This window comes from Schistocerca gregaria, chromosome X (assembly GCF_023897955.1).
Source record: "Schistocerca gregaria isolate iqSchGreg1 chromosome X, iqSchGreg1.2, whole genome shotgun sequence".
NCBI classification, from domain to species: domain Eukaryota; kingdom Metazoa; phylum Arthropoda; class Insecta; order Orthoptera; family Acrididae; genus Schistocerca; species Schistocerca gregaria.
This window is the reverse complement of record NC_064931.1, coordinates 645412697-645430304: the sequence shown is the minus strand read 5'-3', so window position 1 is coordinate 645430304 and position 17608 is coordinate 645412697. Positions and strand designations below refer to the sequence as shown.

The 17608-nt window shown below is 44.0% G+C and overlaps 1 protein-coding gene across 4 annotated transcripts in view; it reads right to left on the bottom strand.

The window, feature by feature from the left end:
• Positions 1-17608, bottom strand: part of LOC126299499 (dedicator of cytokinesis protein 3) — a 951484-nt gene that overhangs the window by 159164 nt on the left and 774712 nt on the right. For all 4 annotated transcript variants that reach the window (XM_049991443.1, XM_049991445.1, XM_049991444.1 and 1 more), the window contains exon 7: positions 15899-15983. In XM_049991443.1, coding sequence (XP_049847400.1) covers positions 15899-15983 — 85 coding nt within the window. The remainder of the gene's footprint in view (positions 1-15898; positions 15984-17608) is intronic.

Here is a 17608-nt window from a genome sequence, read left to right as displayed (position 1 = left end):
AACGCACATTGGAGGCGTGTATTCGTCATCGCCATACTGGCGTATCACCCGGCGTGATGGTATGGGGTGCCATTGCTTACACGTCCCGGTCACCTCTTGTTTGCATTGACGGCACTTTGAACAGTGGACGTTACATTTCAGTTGTGTTACGACCCGTGGCTCTACCGTTCATTCGGTCCCTGCGAAATCCTACATTTCAGCAGGATGACGCACGACCGCCTGTTGCAGGTCCCGTACGAGCCTTTCTGGATACTGAAAATGTTCGACTGCTGCCCTGGCCAGCACATTCTCCGGATCTCTCACCAAATAACAACGTGTGGTCAATGGTGGCCGAGCAACTGGCTCGTCACAATGCGCCAGTCAGTATTCTTGATGAACTGTGGTACCGTGTTGAAGCTGCATGGGCAGATGGGCAGCTGTACCTGTATATACCATCAAAGCTCTGTTTGACTCAATGCCCAGGCGTATCAAGGCCGTTACTACGGCCAGAGGTGGTTGTGCTGGGTACTGATTTCTCAGGATCTATGCACCTAAATTGCGTAAAAATGTAATCACATGTCAATTCTAGTATAATATATTTGCCCAATGAATACCCGTTTATCATCAGCATTTCTTCTTGGTGTAGCAATTTTAATGGCGAGTAGTGTATATGGGAATAGCAATATATGGCATATCACTGTTAGCTAAAATTGCAGCGGGAAAGAAAAACATGGAAAATAAAAGAAATTTAGTCAGCTGTCGACGTATAATAACACAAAAAATTATTAAGAGTTCCAGCAATAAAACAATGTTACAGAACCAAAATGTGTTCAAGCAACAATTTATCGTAGGGCTCCAAGAGATTTAAATAAAAGCGCAGGTCATTACTGTTTTAAAGTCAGATCGTCGCACAGATGAACATAATTATAGGTCTATATCGCTGACGCCAATCTATTATATAACGCTTTTATGCTCGCTCATTATGATGTTTTTAGAGAACGAAAATTACCCCTTATAGGAAAGAACATGGCTTTCACAAACAGATACATTGTAAAACGTAGTTCGCTCTGTTCGTTTGTAAGAGGGCCGAAGACAACTGCGCACAGGTTGACGCCGTGTCCCTTTTTTCCAGAAGGTATTCGACACTGTTCCGCACTATCGATTTTTGGGGTTTTCCTAAGGGGTTTGTTATAGGGTCGTTACTGCCCACGCTAGATATAAATGGTCTGGTGGATACGCCAGAAGCTCCGTGAAGCTGTTCACCTCTCAAGTAGATCAAATGTATTTTCCCATCACTGTAGTATAAACTACAGTGGTAGAGAGCTGCGGAAGACAACAGCACACAGAATCAGTGCTCAGCGTTTTATCAACACTTTTGAATGAATCTCAACTTTCAGCTATTTCCAAGCAGATGAAATGACCGTCAGTTTATGATGCTTACACCTTTAATGGCCTAAATTCAGATTTATTACTCATCTGCTTGTTTTCAATCCACGTCTTCTACAAACGCCTTTTGTTGGTTGTAGTTTCACCAAAGCCGATCATTTACCACTGCTCAGATCTTGCCAATTGGTAATATAGTAATCATTACTAAAATGCCACTTTTACCATTAGCGTACGACGATGTACAGCATTCAACTATCCTCTGCAGCCGTTGAGAGATATAAGTAACAAAATCATTGGTACGAGGCTGTTAAGCATACTACTATCGCTCAATGGTCATACTAGTGTACCTGTCATATTCTATTCTCTAAGTCTCCTGTAAGTCTCATAAATTTAGCATGTCATATTCTGATCTGAGTCTCCTTTAAGTCATATAAATTTTGCAATCTTCCTTCATAGTGCTGTACTCTTCGAAAACATCGGTGCAGAAGCACTGCGACATTCTTTGGATCGGCCTTTACTACAAATTTATATTCCTATATTCTGAAGAAAAATGGCACTTATATTCCACGAAAACTATCAACAAAATGACGTAGTGTTAGCAGTCACATGAGGGTAGGACAATGAACCGCTGCTTTGAGTACACCTAACTCGTATGACCGAATCTGGAAATGAATGTGGCTTCCTCCAATTGCGAACTCAATGTCCTAACAACGAGGCCCCACACTCGGTCAAACGCAGAATCCAACGTAACCGCACACTTTTATTCACCTTTGGCTATGTCGCTCGTTACGCAGATTCTTTGGATTTCAAACATACGCTTTAATACTGCATCCTTCACAGACGAGATAAAAAGTTCATCAATGAAATTCTAACCACCATACACTTACGCTAAAATTATATGCCAGAACCAAACTTCAGCCTCTCTTGATTTTATTGCACACTCGTCCACAACTGAAAGGCAAAACTTTGTCATTTAATCTTCACAGTCATCTAAATTGCAAGTTAACAGCTTCAACATATCAAAGATGAAATTAAATCGACGGCAAAACATATTTGTGAACCTTGTCAAGAGGGCATGGCGGAGTAAATCCATGACTTCATTCTACATTTCTACATTTACTTTACATAAACATTAATAGCTAGATAACAAGATGAAAGGACGATTACAATATACAGTTATCATTTTAAATACTATGAACAATAGGGATACAGCTAGCAGCAACTGTAGCCGAGGTCGCTGAAGCACGCTGGCGTTCGGCTTGGTGGTAACCGGTTCGAACCCCGGCGACAGAAGAAATTTTAGTTGCCAGGACTTGCTCGGTAAGGCGGGGGCAGGAGGTAGCGCTGATCCAAGACTTGGCGCCAATGCCCTGAACTAAATTTCAACCTCACCACAGTGTCAAATGGTGTGAGGGTCTATGACACTGTTGGTGGTGGTTCGCCCGTCAGATGGGAACTTTAATCTCAGTTGCTACGTTGATTAAAGAGGAGCATGCTACCTACTGGCACCGCGTTTCACCTTCCCCCTACTCAATGTCATAGTCATCAACAACAACAACGCGAACTAGAAGTCTGCAAGTGTGCTTCAGAGTATTGATAAACAAAGCACAAAACGCACACTTCGCAAAGGAAAGGTACCACTGTGCGTGAAGAAACAATACCTTTCCAATTAGGCGGCTAACGTACGCCTCGAAGTCTCCCATCCAACAATGCTACACGACTCTACGTTACTGTATTTTAGACCACAGTTTCGAAAAAAATATAGATCTAATAGCGGCGTTCCATATTGATTTACGCTTTTTTTTCCATCATTCATGGTGCGCCATTTGACTCACCATTACAGCTGCAAGTATGTAGTACTTTCGTCTAACCGTAGGTTGAATGGCAATCACCTTAAGTGTAATCCCTACACAATAGAGCTCATTTTTCCAACTGCTGTGATAACGTGACAGCCCAACATGGACTGACATTGACTCACCATTACAGCTGCAAGTATGTAGTACTTTCGTCTAACCGTAGGTTGAATGGCAATCACCTTAAGTGTAATCCCTACACAATAGAGCTCATTTTTCCAACTGCTGTGATAACGTGACAGCCCAACATGGACTATGATAATCAAGGTCAACGCTGGACAGCATAGTTTCTATGGAAGGAGGGAGTATGAATTGTCACGGAAAGATTTCTTGCAAATATGACAACGCTTGTCCCGATACGAATTGGAGAACTCTAGCTGCCATCGCTGAAACGGGGCTCCAGGTACTGCCGCACCCCTCTTCTGATTACCGCCTGTCCGGGTCTGCACAGACATTTCGCAGACCTCCAGGAACTGCGAGCATCTGTCTTACAGTGGTGCGACAGACACCAGAAAAGTAGTTCCAGAAGGGACTACAGAAGTTAACAGGGTCAGTTCAGGAGCATATAGTGTGGCAGTACCTGGAACTCCATTTCAGCGATGACAGCAGTGGTTTCCCGACTCGTATGCGGAAGAGCGTTGTCTTGTTGCAAAAGCTCTTTTCATAACGGTGCACACTCTCCACACACTGCCACCAATCGCCTGCAACCTTGATGATCATAATCCATGTTGTGCGCTCACGCAGTGAGAGCTGTTGGAAAAATGGGTTGTACTATGCATGGAATACACTTCTAGTGATTGCCCTGTCACCTACGGTTAGAATAAAGCACTACATACTTGCAACTGTAATGATGAATCAAATGGCTCGAAACGAATGATACGAAAAGTAAAGTGTAAGTCAATATTGATCGCCACTCGTACTTATGTCGTATGAAGGCATTCAAGGTTTGTTAGATCAAATTTAGTTTGTAACAATGGCATCGCAAACTTATCATAATGTCTGTACTCTGTTTTGTTTTCATTGCATACGTTATATACTGAAGAGCAAAAGAAACTGGTATAGGTATGCATATTCAAATAAAGAGATATGTAAACAGGCAGAATCGGCGCTGCGGTCGGCATGTTATTGCTGCTGCCATGGCAGGTTATCAATATTTAAGTGAGTTTGAACGTGGTGTTACAGTCCGCGCACGACCGATGGGCCACAGAATCTCCGAGGAAGCGATAAAGTGGGGATTTTCCCCGGTAAAACATCAAATCTCCGACATTGCTGCGGCCGGAAAAAGATCCTTCAAGAACGGCACCAACGACGACTGAAGAGAATCATTCAACGTGACAGAAGTGCAACCCTTAGGCATATTGCTGCATATTTCAGTGCTGGGCCATCAACAAGTGTCAGCGTGCGAACCATTGAACATCATCGAAATCGGCTTTCGGAGAGGAAAGCCCACTTATGTATAGTTGATGACTGCACGACACAAAGCTGTACGCCTCACCTGGGCCCGTCATCACCGACATTGGACTGTTGACGACTGGAAACATGTTGCCTGATCGGACGAGTCTCGTTTCAAATTGTATCAAGCGGATGGACGTATACGGATATGGAGATAACCTCTTGAATCCATGAACCCTGCATGTCAGCAGGGGACTGTTCAAGCTGATGAAGGCTTTATACTGATGTGGGGCGTGTGCAGTTGGAATGATATGGGACCCATAATACGTCTAGATACGACTCTGACAGGTGACACGTACGTAAGCATCCTGTCTGATCTCCTGCATCCGTTCATGTCCATTGTGCATTCGGACGGACTTGGGCAATTCCAACAGGACAATGCGACACCCCACACGTCCCGAATTGCTACAGAGTGGCTCCAGGAACACTCTTCTGAGTTTAAACACCTCCGCTGGCCGCCAGACTCCCCAGACATGTACATTATTAAGCATATCTGGGATGCCTTGCAACGTGCTGTTTAGAAGAGATCTCCAACCCCTCGTACTCTTACAAATTTATGGACATCCCTGAAGGATTCATGGCGTCAGTTCGCTCCAGCACTACTTCAGACATCAGTCGAGTCCATGCCACGTCGTGTTGCGGCTCTTCTGCGTGCTCGCGGGGGCCCGACACGATATTAGGCAGGTGTACCAGTTTCTTTGGCTCTTCATTGTATATGGAGGAGAATATGAAACATCTGTCTGTCGGGCGTGAGTTGTTTTCCTTGTTATCTGCTGCCGCCACACTACCGTTCAATTATCTTCTGAGGGAGAAGCTATTCACTGTTGCAGTTGCATGAAATGCATCCCCCCACCCCAACACCTAACCCCAAATGCTGTTCAGAATATTGTCGCATTTTGGCATTCGATCACAGCAATGTCTTCAGACAGATAGTCCAGTGCAAGATACTAGCCTAAGAGATAGGGGCAAGGTTGAAAAGAGATCTGTATTCCGATGGAAACAATAAGCACACTTAAAGAGACAGACATAGTTACTCTGCAATTCACACTTTAGTGCAGCAGCTGGATATAACCACTTTCAGACTACATATTCCTCTACTGTTCCATTCTCGTATAGACCATGGGAAGAATGAACACCTAATTCTTGCCGTGCAATCTTTGTTTTCCCTTGTTGTATCATGATGATCATATCCTCTTATGTTGGTGTGACTTTCGGGACATGCCCATACAGCCATCTCAACAGTAGAAGATACGACTGTGTGTCTCGTCAATTCAGACCATTCATTAAAGCCAAGCCGCACTCTGTTACAAAGTTATATATGCTTAGATTTGTCATGTGACGTCATACAGGCGATTTTCGCGTCATTTACGACGCTACGACGATAAGGACAACGCAACACCCAGCCCCGAGCTGGAATCGAACCCTGACTCTTCGGTTAGCAGTCTGCTAGAGAAAGAAGTTGATGATTGAGATTTCGAGAAAAGATCTAGCCGCAACAAAAATTGCCTTTGTTTTAATGATTTCCACCCAAACTCGCTTATCCTATCAGTGGTACTCTCTCATCCATTTCGTAATAACACAAAACAAGTTGCCCTTCTTTGAAATTTTTCGATGCCCTTCGTCAGTTCTATCCGGCAAGAATCCCGTACGGCTTAGCAATACTACAGGAGAGGAAGGACAAGCATAGTGTAGGCAGTCTTTTCAGTACATTTGTTGCATCTGCGAAGTGTTCTTTCATTAAAATGCTGCCTTTGGTTCGCCTTCCACACAACATTGGCTATGTGATGGTTCCAGCTTAGGTAGTTGCTAATTCTACACAGTGTGATAGAGGATGGCAATCATTGAACTATATGAAAAAACGTAAATTGGTTACAGCCTACGGCGTGCAAACACTTTAATCACTACAAATATTCGGATTTACGTTATGACATGTTCGATATGGCGCAGACGAATAGCGAAATTCTGCATGATCCGTTGAAGTCTCAGAACATCGATGCTGTCGATTACCTCCTGAATGGCTGTTTTCAGCTTAGCAGTGGTTTTGGGGTTACTGCTGTACACCTTGTCTTTAATATATCCCCACAAAAAGGAGCCTCTGGCTACCCCAGAACCAGAATGCGGTCCCCAAAGTGGTCCTCCAGGACATTAAACATTCTCCTGCTCCGTCTTGCATGAACCACATCTCGTCGAAATCAGGGTCACTTTGGATAATGGCGACGAAATCACCTTCCAAAACCTTCACGTACCGTTCGGCAGTCACCGTGCCATCAAGAAATATCCCACCGATTATTCCGTGACTGGACATTGCACACCACACAGTCACCGGTGAGGGTGAAGAGACTTCTCGATCGCGAAATGCGATTCTCAGTCCCCCAAAGGCGCCAATTTTGCTTAATGATGAAACCACCCAAATTTCTGTTGGCTTTGTCGCTAAAACAAATCGTACCATCCGCCTACTAATTTCCATCACGCACCGCGGCTAACCGTGCAGTTTGAACGTCCTAACGTAAACCGTTCAGAAGTTATGGTGATTTAATTTCATATAGCTCAATAGGTGTCACCCTATACAATCCCCATTAATAGAGAAACGTAACCCTTCGGACAACGTACGGAGGAGTAAACGGGCGTCGGCTTTCGCACTAAGCCTCTGGTACCAGCCCAGACGCTCTGTCGTCTCTCTAGGTCGACCGCTTCCTTCTTGACGCTGTGTTCGGCCGTGGTTCATCCATTCCTGTCAACATCGTCAAATAGTGGCACAGCTCCTATTCAAATGTCGAGCGATTCGCCGATTACTCCACTCGGCTTCTTTTAGCCTAAGTACACGTCCTCTCTGAAATGCTGACATCTGCGTATATTGTTGACGCGCCGTCTGCGAGGCATAGTTACTGTCCAACTGAGTACACGGAATTAAATTCGCAGAGACTTTATGCCCGGGTATCGACATGTGTCCTGTTTACTATCCTTGCCAGCTGTGCAGTGAAATTGTGCTGCAGCGTCACACATTCATCCTTCGGCCACCAAAGTTTACAATTCGCATTTACCGTCAATATCTATATGAACATCAATTTTTGACCCATTTCCATAAGTCCTTCGTAGTACGCCTTTTTTGTTTTTGTCTTAAGGTGCCAACACCCCACCACAAATTAAAAAAAAAAAAACTATCAGCATACTACTGATGAAGATATTGGCGGAGTAATACGCAAACCCTGAAAATACAACTTACAGAATCAGCACGGACTTTTTAAAGATTGTAACCAGCAACTATAACTGTGTCCACGCAGAGATCCTGCATCATGCAACTTACGCTACCTAAGTCAGTGTCGACGGAAAATTATTTAACGTACCGGTACCCAACTTCTACTTCTACATCTTCGTGATTACTCTGCTATTCACAATAAAGTGCCTGGCAGAGGGTTCGATGAACCACCTTCATGCTGTCTCTCTACCGATCCACTCTCGAACGGCACGCGGGAAAAACGAGCACTTAAATTTTTCTGTGCGAGCCCTGATTTCTCTTATTTTATCGTGAAGATCACTTCTCCCTATGTAGATGGGCGCCAACAGAATGTTTTCTCAATCGGAGGAGAAAACTGGTGATTGAAATTTCATGAGAAGATCCCGTCGCAACGAAAAACGCCTTTGTTTTAATGATCGCCACTCCAATCATGTCTGTGACACTATCTCCCCTATTTCGCGATAATACAAAACGAGCTGCCCTTCTTTGTATTTTTTTGATGTCATCCGTCTGTCCCACCTGATGCGGACCCCACACCCCACAGCAATACTCCAGAATAGGGAGGACAAGTGTAGTGTAAGCAGTCTCTTTGATAGACTTGTTGTACCTTCTAAGTGTTCTGCCAACGATCGCAGTCTTTGGTTTGCTCTGCCCACAATATTATCTATGTGATGGTTCCAATTTAGGTTAATTGTAATCCCTAAGTATTTAGTTGAATTTACAGCCCTCAGATTTGTGTGACTTATCGCGTAATCGAAATTTAGCTGATTTCTTTTAGTACTCATCTGAATAACTTCACACTTTTCCTTATTCAGGGTCAATTGCCACTTTTCGCACCAAACAGATATCTTATCTAAATCATTTTGCAAGTCGTTTTGATCATGTGATGTCTTTATAGGAATGATCTTTAGACTGTGCGCTACAGGATTTGTGTGATTAGTAGTGTTAGTGTCATGATTTGCCGTTAAGCGCCGCTACTGGAACGGCAACGTAGGGTTGAAACAAAAGCCTCAGTGTGCATTACGGTTGCAGACAGTCAACATGTGACTGGACAGGATGAGCAGTGCTTTACTCGTAAAGCTATATTATCGAGATAATGCTGCTGCTCTTCGCGTTTGTCGACGCTTTACAGGAATATGGAGAGCTCCTCTTCCTCAACGGCGTTGAAAAACATGATTCGAATGTTCGAATTAACTGGCGAGTTGGGAATTGCTCCAGCGAGAAGTCGACGCGAACTGCGTCATAAATTGTTGAAGAAGTTGCTGTTGTCATGGCTGAGTGCAATGTGCAATCTTCAAGCAGTGCAGTCAGCTGAACATCCCGTGATCCAGAGTTCGGAAATTGCTGTGAACAATAATTGTGAAATGATACCTGTACAAACTTCAGATTACTCACCGACTTTTGCCACGTGACGCCGAAATTCGAGAAGACTTCGCTCTTACGGTTCTTACAAGGGTTGAAGTTGACGACATGTAGCCTTGAAACATTTTGCGAAGTGATGAAGCACGCTTTACGCTCACTGGGGATCTACACCGCCAAGAGACGTTAATGAAGTTTCCCTGCATAGTGAACGGGCCACTGTGTGGTGTGGCTTCACGGCAGAGTTCGCGATTGGTCCATATTTCTTTGGAGAACTCAGACGCCAAGGACCGAGGACGTGCAGCATGAACGGCACACGTTACTGTGATGTGCTGGGCCAGCACGTAACCCCTGCTCTGCACGAGAGAGCTGCTTTGGATTCAACTGCTTTTATGCACGAAGGAGCTCCACCTCACATAGTTAGTGAGGTCACTCGGTTACTCCGTAACACATTTGGAGAAAACCGAATCATTGACCGATCGTTTCAAACTGCGTGACCACCAAGATCACCAGATATGAACTCGGGTGTGAGATTTCTGGCTGCATGGTCACCTGAAGGTCGGGGATTATTAACGGGACACTAACACACGTTAGATATAGAAGATGAACATAGCGAGGAAGGTTATCAACATCCCACCCGAGATGTTTAGGGCAGCAGTAGAGAAATCTCTTGTGCTGTTACAGACTATTGTGGATGCAGATGGTCGTCACATTGCGCAACGTTTGTAACCTGGAACGTAAACATCGCACGCAATTGACAAATGTTACCCTCTTAAATGCAAATTAAAGTATGTTTCTTTCAATGGTTTATCCGTTATTTCTCTTCCACATGTCCTTACAAAAGTTTCCTACCAATGAACCGAAGTCTGCCATCTGGTATATCAACGATTGAGTGAATCTGTGTGATCATTCTACTTCATACCTCCCTCCCGCCCCCTCCCCCAACAAATTGTTACACCCAGCCAATGGTGGTCATCTTGTGCTAATGTGCTACAGCACACAATAAATGTCGCACTAAAATTTGGCCATTTATCTTAGAATGCGAGCCGGAAATCGCACTAAAGTTACGTCATTTCTCTTCGAATGTGTGCTGATACACAAAATAAAATGGACGAAAACATGTTTTGTAGCACTCTCTCAGAGATAATTAGAAACCAATATCGATGGCTGTGCTACGATCAACTCACAGAAAAGATGCAGTTGTCTGTCTTTAACTGCGCGTGGTCTAATGAGATTTCATCCCATCTGGCATTACGAGTGCTATGTTGGTCACAGCACCCGGTCAGTATTTTTCTTTGAAATTGGGTGTAACATGTAACATATCATGCACACGTACAGTATGAAGGGTTTCAGAAGAGCACCTGCTAAAGTGGCCATGTAAGTGTGTGGTCAAGTTCACTGACTGGTAATTCGTACATCTGGGTCAGATTCCTGCTACTACTAACCTTTTCTCATTTATTTCATTTCTCTTAACATTAACAATTACTTTTAAAATTTAAATATGTCTAATCAGTTCAATTTATATACGCAAAATTAATATATTCAATTTAGTTACGATTACTACCCTTGTAAGTCAAAAGGCTATAGGACACCAAATTGTAACACAGTGATAAAATTTTGCACAAACCACCACCACACGTAGGTATTTGTATAATTTGAATGAGTCCAATTTGAGTCAATGATGTCGCAATCGTAGGATAATACGTCCACAGTTTTACATTTCTGAATATTAATGCAAGATGCCAATCTCTGCAACAGTTTGAAAACTTACTCTTACATTTGTGCATCTTTGCACATGGTACTCCATGCAAAAAGTCTGAAGTTACTGTTAATATTGTCTTTCTTTCTTCTTTTCTTTCACTTGCGCCTGCGTCCTGCAGGGTCGGCGTGGTTACAACGGATTTGGCAAGGTTAATGTAAAGGGGTGGCCGGATGCCCTTCCTGCCGCCACCCCATACCCTCCAGGACGGAATCAATGTAGCCCAGCTGTCTGCGTCTAGTGTAAACCATGAAATAGTGTGGAAGTGTTACAAATGTCTACATGTCGTGTAACTGAGGCGATATGGGGGGGGGGGGGGGGGGGGACCAGCCAGGTATTCGCCTAGCGGGATGTGGAAAACCGCCTAAAAACCACATCTAGGCCGGCCGTCACACCGGCCCACGTCGTTAATCCGGCGGGCAGATTTGATCCGGGGCTGGCGCGCCTACCCGAGTCCAGGAAGCAGCGCATTAGCGCGCTCGGCTAACCTGGCGTACTGTTAATATTGTCTACAAGGTCATTAATATACAACATGGACAGCAATGAGCCCTACACAATTTCCTTTGGCATGCCAGAAGTTATTTCTACATCCGTCGATGACCGTCCACCCGGGCCATGCTGATCTTTTCTGCATCGTTCCACTTTCAGTATAAGCGACGCTTGGCGTGGTGTAAAGAGCGACGCCCTGGACAGTGGATGACTGGAAACGAGTGACTTAGAATGATGAATTATTCTTTATCCTGTTGCAATCTGACGGCAGGGTTTTGTTTTGGCGAATGCCTGGAAAACGCTAATTGCCGTCATGTGTAGAGCCGACACTGAAGCACGGAGGAGGTGATGTTACGGTATGGGGATCTGGTACGTGGTTAGGGTGTGGTCCTTCATTGCGCTTAAGTAAGCAAGGAAGCAGTAAATGAGGGCGAATATAAATACATTTTACAGCATCGTATACTGCGTACAACAGAAGAGCAATTCGGAGACAATGATTGTTTGTACCAACCTGAGAACTCACCCTGTCTTAAATCAGCATTTGTGAGCAATGATTTATAGACAGTATCATTCCTGAAACGGTCTGCCTCAGTCCGCCAACGCCCCCCCCCCCCCCCTTATCCAGACTTAAAACCAATGGAGTACCTTTGTGATGAGTCAGAACGTCGACACCACTCCAGACCCCAGTGTTCAACATCACTACCTTCTCTGGTTTCGGCTTTTGAGAAAGATTGGATCATAAGAATAAAGTGAGGTTGAAGCAATTCTTAATGGACATTAACTTGGTTTCAGGAAAATCGATGTATTCAGATCTTGGGCTTAGTAATCAAAGTAGAATCGGAATAGCTTAATGGCGGAGACAGGGGAGGATATCAGACCAATCGAAGGAATCAACTCACTATAGGATGCACGACTATGTTCCTGGCTTTGATTCACAACTGATCTAAGGGCGTCGTAGTTCATCTGAATTCCCCTCCGACGTTATGCATGCTCTAAGCTGTGTGACCAGTTCTTCGACCACTGAAAAAAAAAAAGTGTTCGATGCATTGCCAACCGTTATGCAGCAGCTGTAGCTCTGCTTGTCCAGCGAGCAATTCTGCTTAGTTGAGCGAGACTTACATTGCTTCGTTTCGTCCCGCACGCCATTTCATTCCGACGGAAACTCTCTTTCCAGTGCACACTCACTGCAAAGTGAATCTTTCTTTCTGGATATTCACCTTGCTGAAATTTGATTCGGTTGTCATGCATGACTGCGCTTACTTCTTATTTAAGATAAGCAGTCATATATTCGAAGCTTGCCATCCGAACTGCTGGCGTGGATGTTATACCCGGGTGACAGATAAATTTCATAGAACAAGCAGCGCGTGAACACTGAACCACTGTATTTGTAGTGCTGCAATTCCATAGCCAGTACGTCACGCTGTTATTGTAGTGTAAACAGATATAAAATATTATAACTTTTAACAAGTTCTCACGCCCATTAAGAGTCTGAAAAACTGCTTGTTCCAATAATGGAATAGCCTTAATACTACTTTATAACTGGCACGGTGCAAGAAGTACCTAACTCGTCAAATCTTGTTATTTCTTTTCCATTGTGCCATTTCAAGCACTTTGCTAGGAGTCAGTTTTGCTCTTGGCTGATACGAAGTACTTGACACTTCCACTTTTAATAAAGATATACATTAGACATAGCCAAATTCATTTGCATATGACACTCTCGTAACCCAGTACTGCATACTTTCCGTGTAATCTGACGTTTTGTACGCTCCCTCCCTGTGACTTTTGAATATCACAGCTAAAACATTCCGAGTGTTAACGTAAAAATTGATTTTCTCAAAATATTTGACAATTAATCGACGACCATTTTTCCATGTTACCGGAACTGATAAACAAAATTGAATTTAATAACTACTATAAAGAATAAAATCTGGAAGTAGTAACGACTGAAGAGCAATAAACTGAGCTAAACATTCTAAATATGGAGAAAGAGGTGGGAAACTGAGGAGTGCTCTCACAGACTGGTGACTGTTATCACGACTGCACCAAGTATGTAAACACCAACAATTTTTCCCACGTTGGTAACGATAGAAGTACACAGCAAACATTGGCGTTTAAGATGCTTCAATATGTTATGTTGTATGTTGTATGAGTGGAAACTAAATACCTCATTGCGTTATGGGTACGTCAGAAACCGAGCTCTGGCAATTACAAGACGTCTTCCATCAGCAGTCCAATACATTTTGCATCTGAAAGCTGGTTTGTATCATTGAGGATGCGAGTACCCCATGTTATTTTCCTCTCTTTTGACTACAAAACCATATTTTTCAACATAATCTCCGTTGAATGCGACGGCCTTATGCCACCTTACTGCGAGGGCCTGTATGCTCGCATGGTACCTCTCCACTGGTCGACATCGTAGCCGACGTCTTGTCGCATTAATAACCTCCCCATCACCCACGTACTGATTCCCGTGGAGTGCATCCTTCATTGGGCTAAACAAACTGAGGTCGGAAGGTGCGAGATCCGGACTGTAGGGTGGATGAGGAAGAACAGCCCAACGAAGTTTTGTGAGGTCCTCTCGGGTGCGTAGACTTGTATGAGACCATGCGTTGTCATGTAGACAGAGAAGTTCGTTTGCATTTTTGTGGCTATGAGCACGCTGAAGTCGTTTCTTCAATTTCCTGAGGGTAGCACAATACATCTCAGAGTTGATTGTTGCGCCGTGAAGGAGGACATCAAACACAACAACACCTTCACAGTCCCAGAAGACCGGCTGAGGGTGTGGCTCTGCACTTTTTCTTCGGAGGAGAGGTGGTGTGGCGCCAGCTCATGTACTGCAGTTTGGCTTCCGGTTCGAATGATGAATCCATGTTTCATCGCCTGTGACGATGTTCGACAAAAAATTGTCACGATCAGTCTCGTAACACGCAAGCAGTTCCGCACAGACGGTCCTTCGTTGCTCGTTCTTGTCTTCCGTTAGACGGCGAGAAATCCGGAGGGCACATACCTTTGAGTTAGAGGTCTGCGCGGATAAGAAAAGTGCAGTCCGCATCAGCACCGCATCCGAATCCGCGGCAATTAATCCGCATCGGCAAGTTACCTATCCGCATCCACATATATTTCAGTTTTGAATGGGTAATTAATAGTAATAGACAGTAGTACTTAGAATCGTATGTAATGACATAGTTATTGTCAAGGTGCCACTTCTGCGACAACTTAACTACTTTTTATATATACTAAGATGGTATCTGTTCATTTGGACATGTCCGAAAGAACAGATACCATGGGTGACCATGCAGCTCGTTAGAATGAAATTACAATGAAATGAACACTCTTAGTTGTTTACAGGCGTTGACATACGCCAATGGGGACAGATGAAAATGTGTGCCCCGACCGGGACTCGAACCCTGGATCTCCTGCTTACATGGCAGACGCTCTAGCCATCTGATGGTAGACAGTGGGCAGGTTTTGCCACCCAGAAAGCACTTCACAGGCCACACAAAAGACACGGTCGCGGAAACGGATTAGGCGCAGGTCTCTTGGGCACAGCTACGGCGGTCGTAGCCAGGAGCTGAGGACAACGGACATCCGCTCTACCCGGGTCCTGCAAGATTCCAAGAATGTCAACAGACTTGAAGTTTTCAACTAACATTGCAACATACTTACTGGGCATATGCCTTGCTCATTATCCGCAGATGACCCGCGGATATCCGCGCCGGTCGCGATTTTATCCACCAAGTAAAAAATACCGCGGATATCCGCATCCGCGCAGACCTCTACTTTGAGTATCCCAACTGGTGGATGAGTGTGTCAGCACTGCCAACAGAGACGTCCACTTGCGCAGCGAGGTGCTTGATTGTCATCCGGCGATCACCTCAAATGAGAGCGTCCGCACGTTCCTACATTGCAGGAGGTAAAATTGTGTGCGGGTGGCCGCCATGCCGGAAATAGGACAGGTTGCGACAATGACAGACGCCTGTCCGACTCACCCTGTGTTTGTTCACAGCCAGGTCAACGTAGGCATTCTGCAAGCACCTATGAAGATCTGCGATGCTCTGGTTTTCCGTCAAAGAATCTCAATGACGGCTCTCTGCTTGGAATGCACCACTTACAGACGCCGTTTGGAAGGCTACGTAAAGCGCCGCCACCTTTCGGAACTTCATGAAACTATAGGAGCTGAAGCGGGAATATTCCATGACATCTCACAAAAAAAAAATCCGCATTTTTCAATTGAAACAGACCGAGAAAAAATCTGTTGCACTACTTATTGCATGTCCCTCGCACATGTTATATTAGGGTGATCATATGATTTTGTATAGCACTTGTAAACTGTGATTACATTTAGATATGTGGTAAATTATAACAAGTGACAACTGTAAAACTCACGACATTGTACAGCTCCACTATGCTGACGGTATCAGGATCCACCATATGCACTCCCATACGAGGCACCAAGTCCAAGCCAAGTTTCCTGCAACAAATACAGAGCCGATGAAAGATTATTCAGCAGCGATTGCCAAAGAAACACAATCTGGATACCCACAGGTGAGATGTAAGCAGGTATCAGTTTCTCTTCCTGTAGCTGTTTGTTTCTATTTATAACTAAATCAAAAACTGTTACAAGAAAGTTATAAACGGAAATGGTGACACGGTCGGGCGAAAGACAAGTCTAGAAATAAACATTTTCTCATGATATACATAAAAAAAATGCTAAAATATATGGTTGTGAATTGTCTTGTTGGAATATATTACGTCAGTTTGGTGAAGCAAAGTTTTAAATCTGGAGGTTCGAACTTTCCTAGGGTAATGGATGCTGTTGAAAATTATCAAACTTTGTACCAGCTGCGTGATAACCAATGTCGACGTTTTCGTGCAGCATAGCACCCCAAAAAGGATGCTAGATATGATCCTGAAACAACAAAGTTTACACCTGTAGTGTGCAAATTGCGTTGCAGGAAACTTAAAAATTATCACTCGGTTTCAATGATATCCACTTTGTTGTTGACCACATTTTAGAAAGTGATGCTGAACGAATGAGTTACACGAACTCTCGGTGTGATTCCGGCATCGTTGTCAGTTTAACCTATTACAAACAGCAGATGTTCCTCGACATATGAGGTAAGCTGCAGAGGGCAAAGCCATAAAGTTTAGTCAATACATTCCAAGACCGCTATACTCAAACCGTCCTTCCTCCTTCCTTATCTAATTAGAATAACTACGATACTGCATTATTCTGGTTTATGATGCAAAGTTCCTTTGGACATGCATGCATGTCCAACGTAACTTGTGCTGCGACGACTACAGCCGTTATGAAATACATTAAAGGTATTCGCAGCTTGTGGTTGTCCATATTCGCAATTGCGAAAACATTTAATGTATTTCATGACGGCTGTAGTCGCCGCAGTGCCTATTCCTTTGGACATCCACTGACACCGGGCAAACGACGTTCAAGTAAAATGTCTCTTGACGACATATAAATTTAGGGTCTAGCCGTCAGTTGTGACGGATAGCCAAATGGTAAGGCAACCGCTAGCGATAAGTGGCAAATCCGGGTTTGAGTCCCGACAAGACACAAATTTTCACTGACGTCATTCCATTCTACAGCTGATGATTCGCAATTGCGAATACGTTTAATGTATCAGAATCACGTTCGACAACAACGAGATAATTAGATACGGGTGTCTGTTTGCAATGGAATGTAGGGAGGGAACCATGGTCTTACCAAGAAACAGCAAGCAAGGAAACCAAAGGAATATCTAGATCCTAATGACCGGTTATCGCCTGTTACCTCGTATTTCGTAATACTTCCTTCTCGTAGTGTAGCACATAATAGTCCTCCCATAGTCTCATAGAAGGGCGAATACATCTCGATTAAAATCGTATAGAATAAGATCACTCACAAAGCTATTGAACATTCCTAATTCTTAAAAAATGAAAAAAGTACAGCCTGACATTCAATACCTGAGAAACACATCCAGCGCCGCTCAGGTTTGACGTGATTCAATATCACGTACCTAAATGAAGATTGTTTTGGAAATAATATAATACTTGGCTAATCATAGAACGGATATACAGCCAGCGCTCACCATGCAGTAA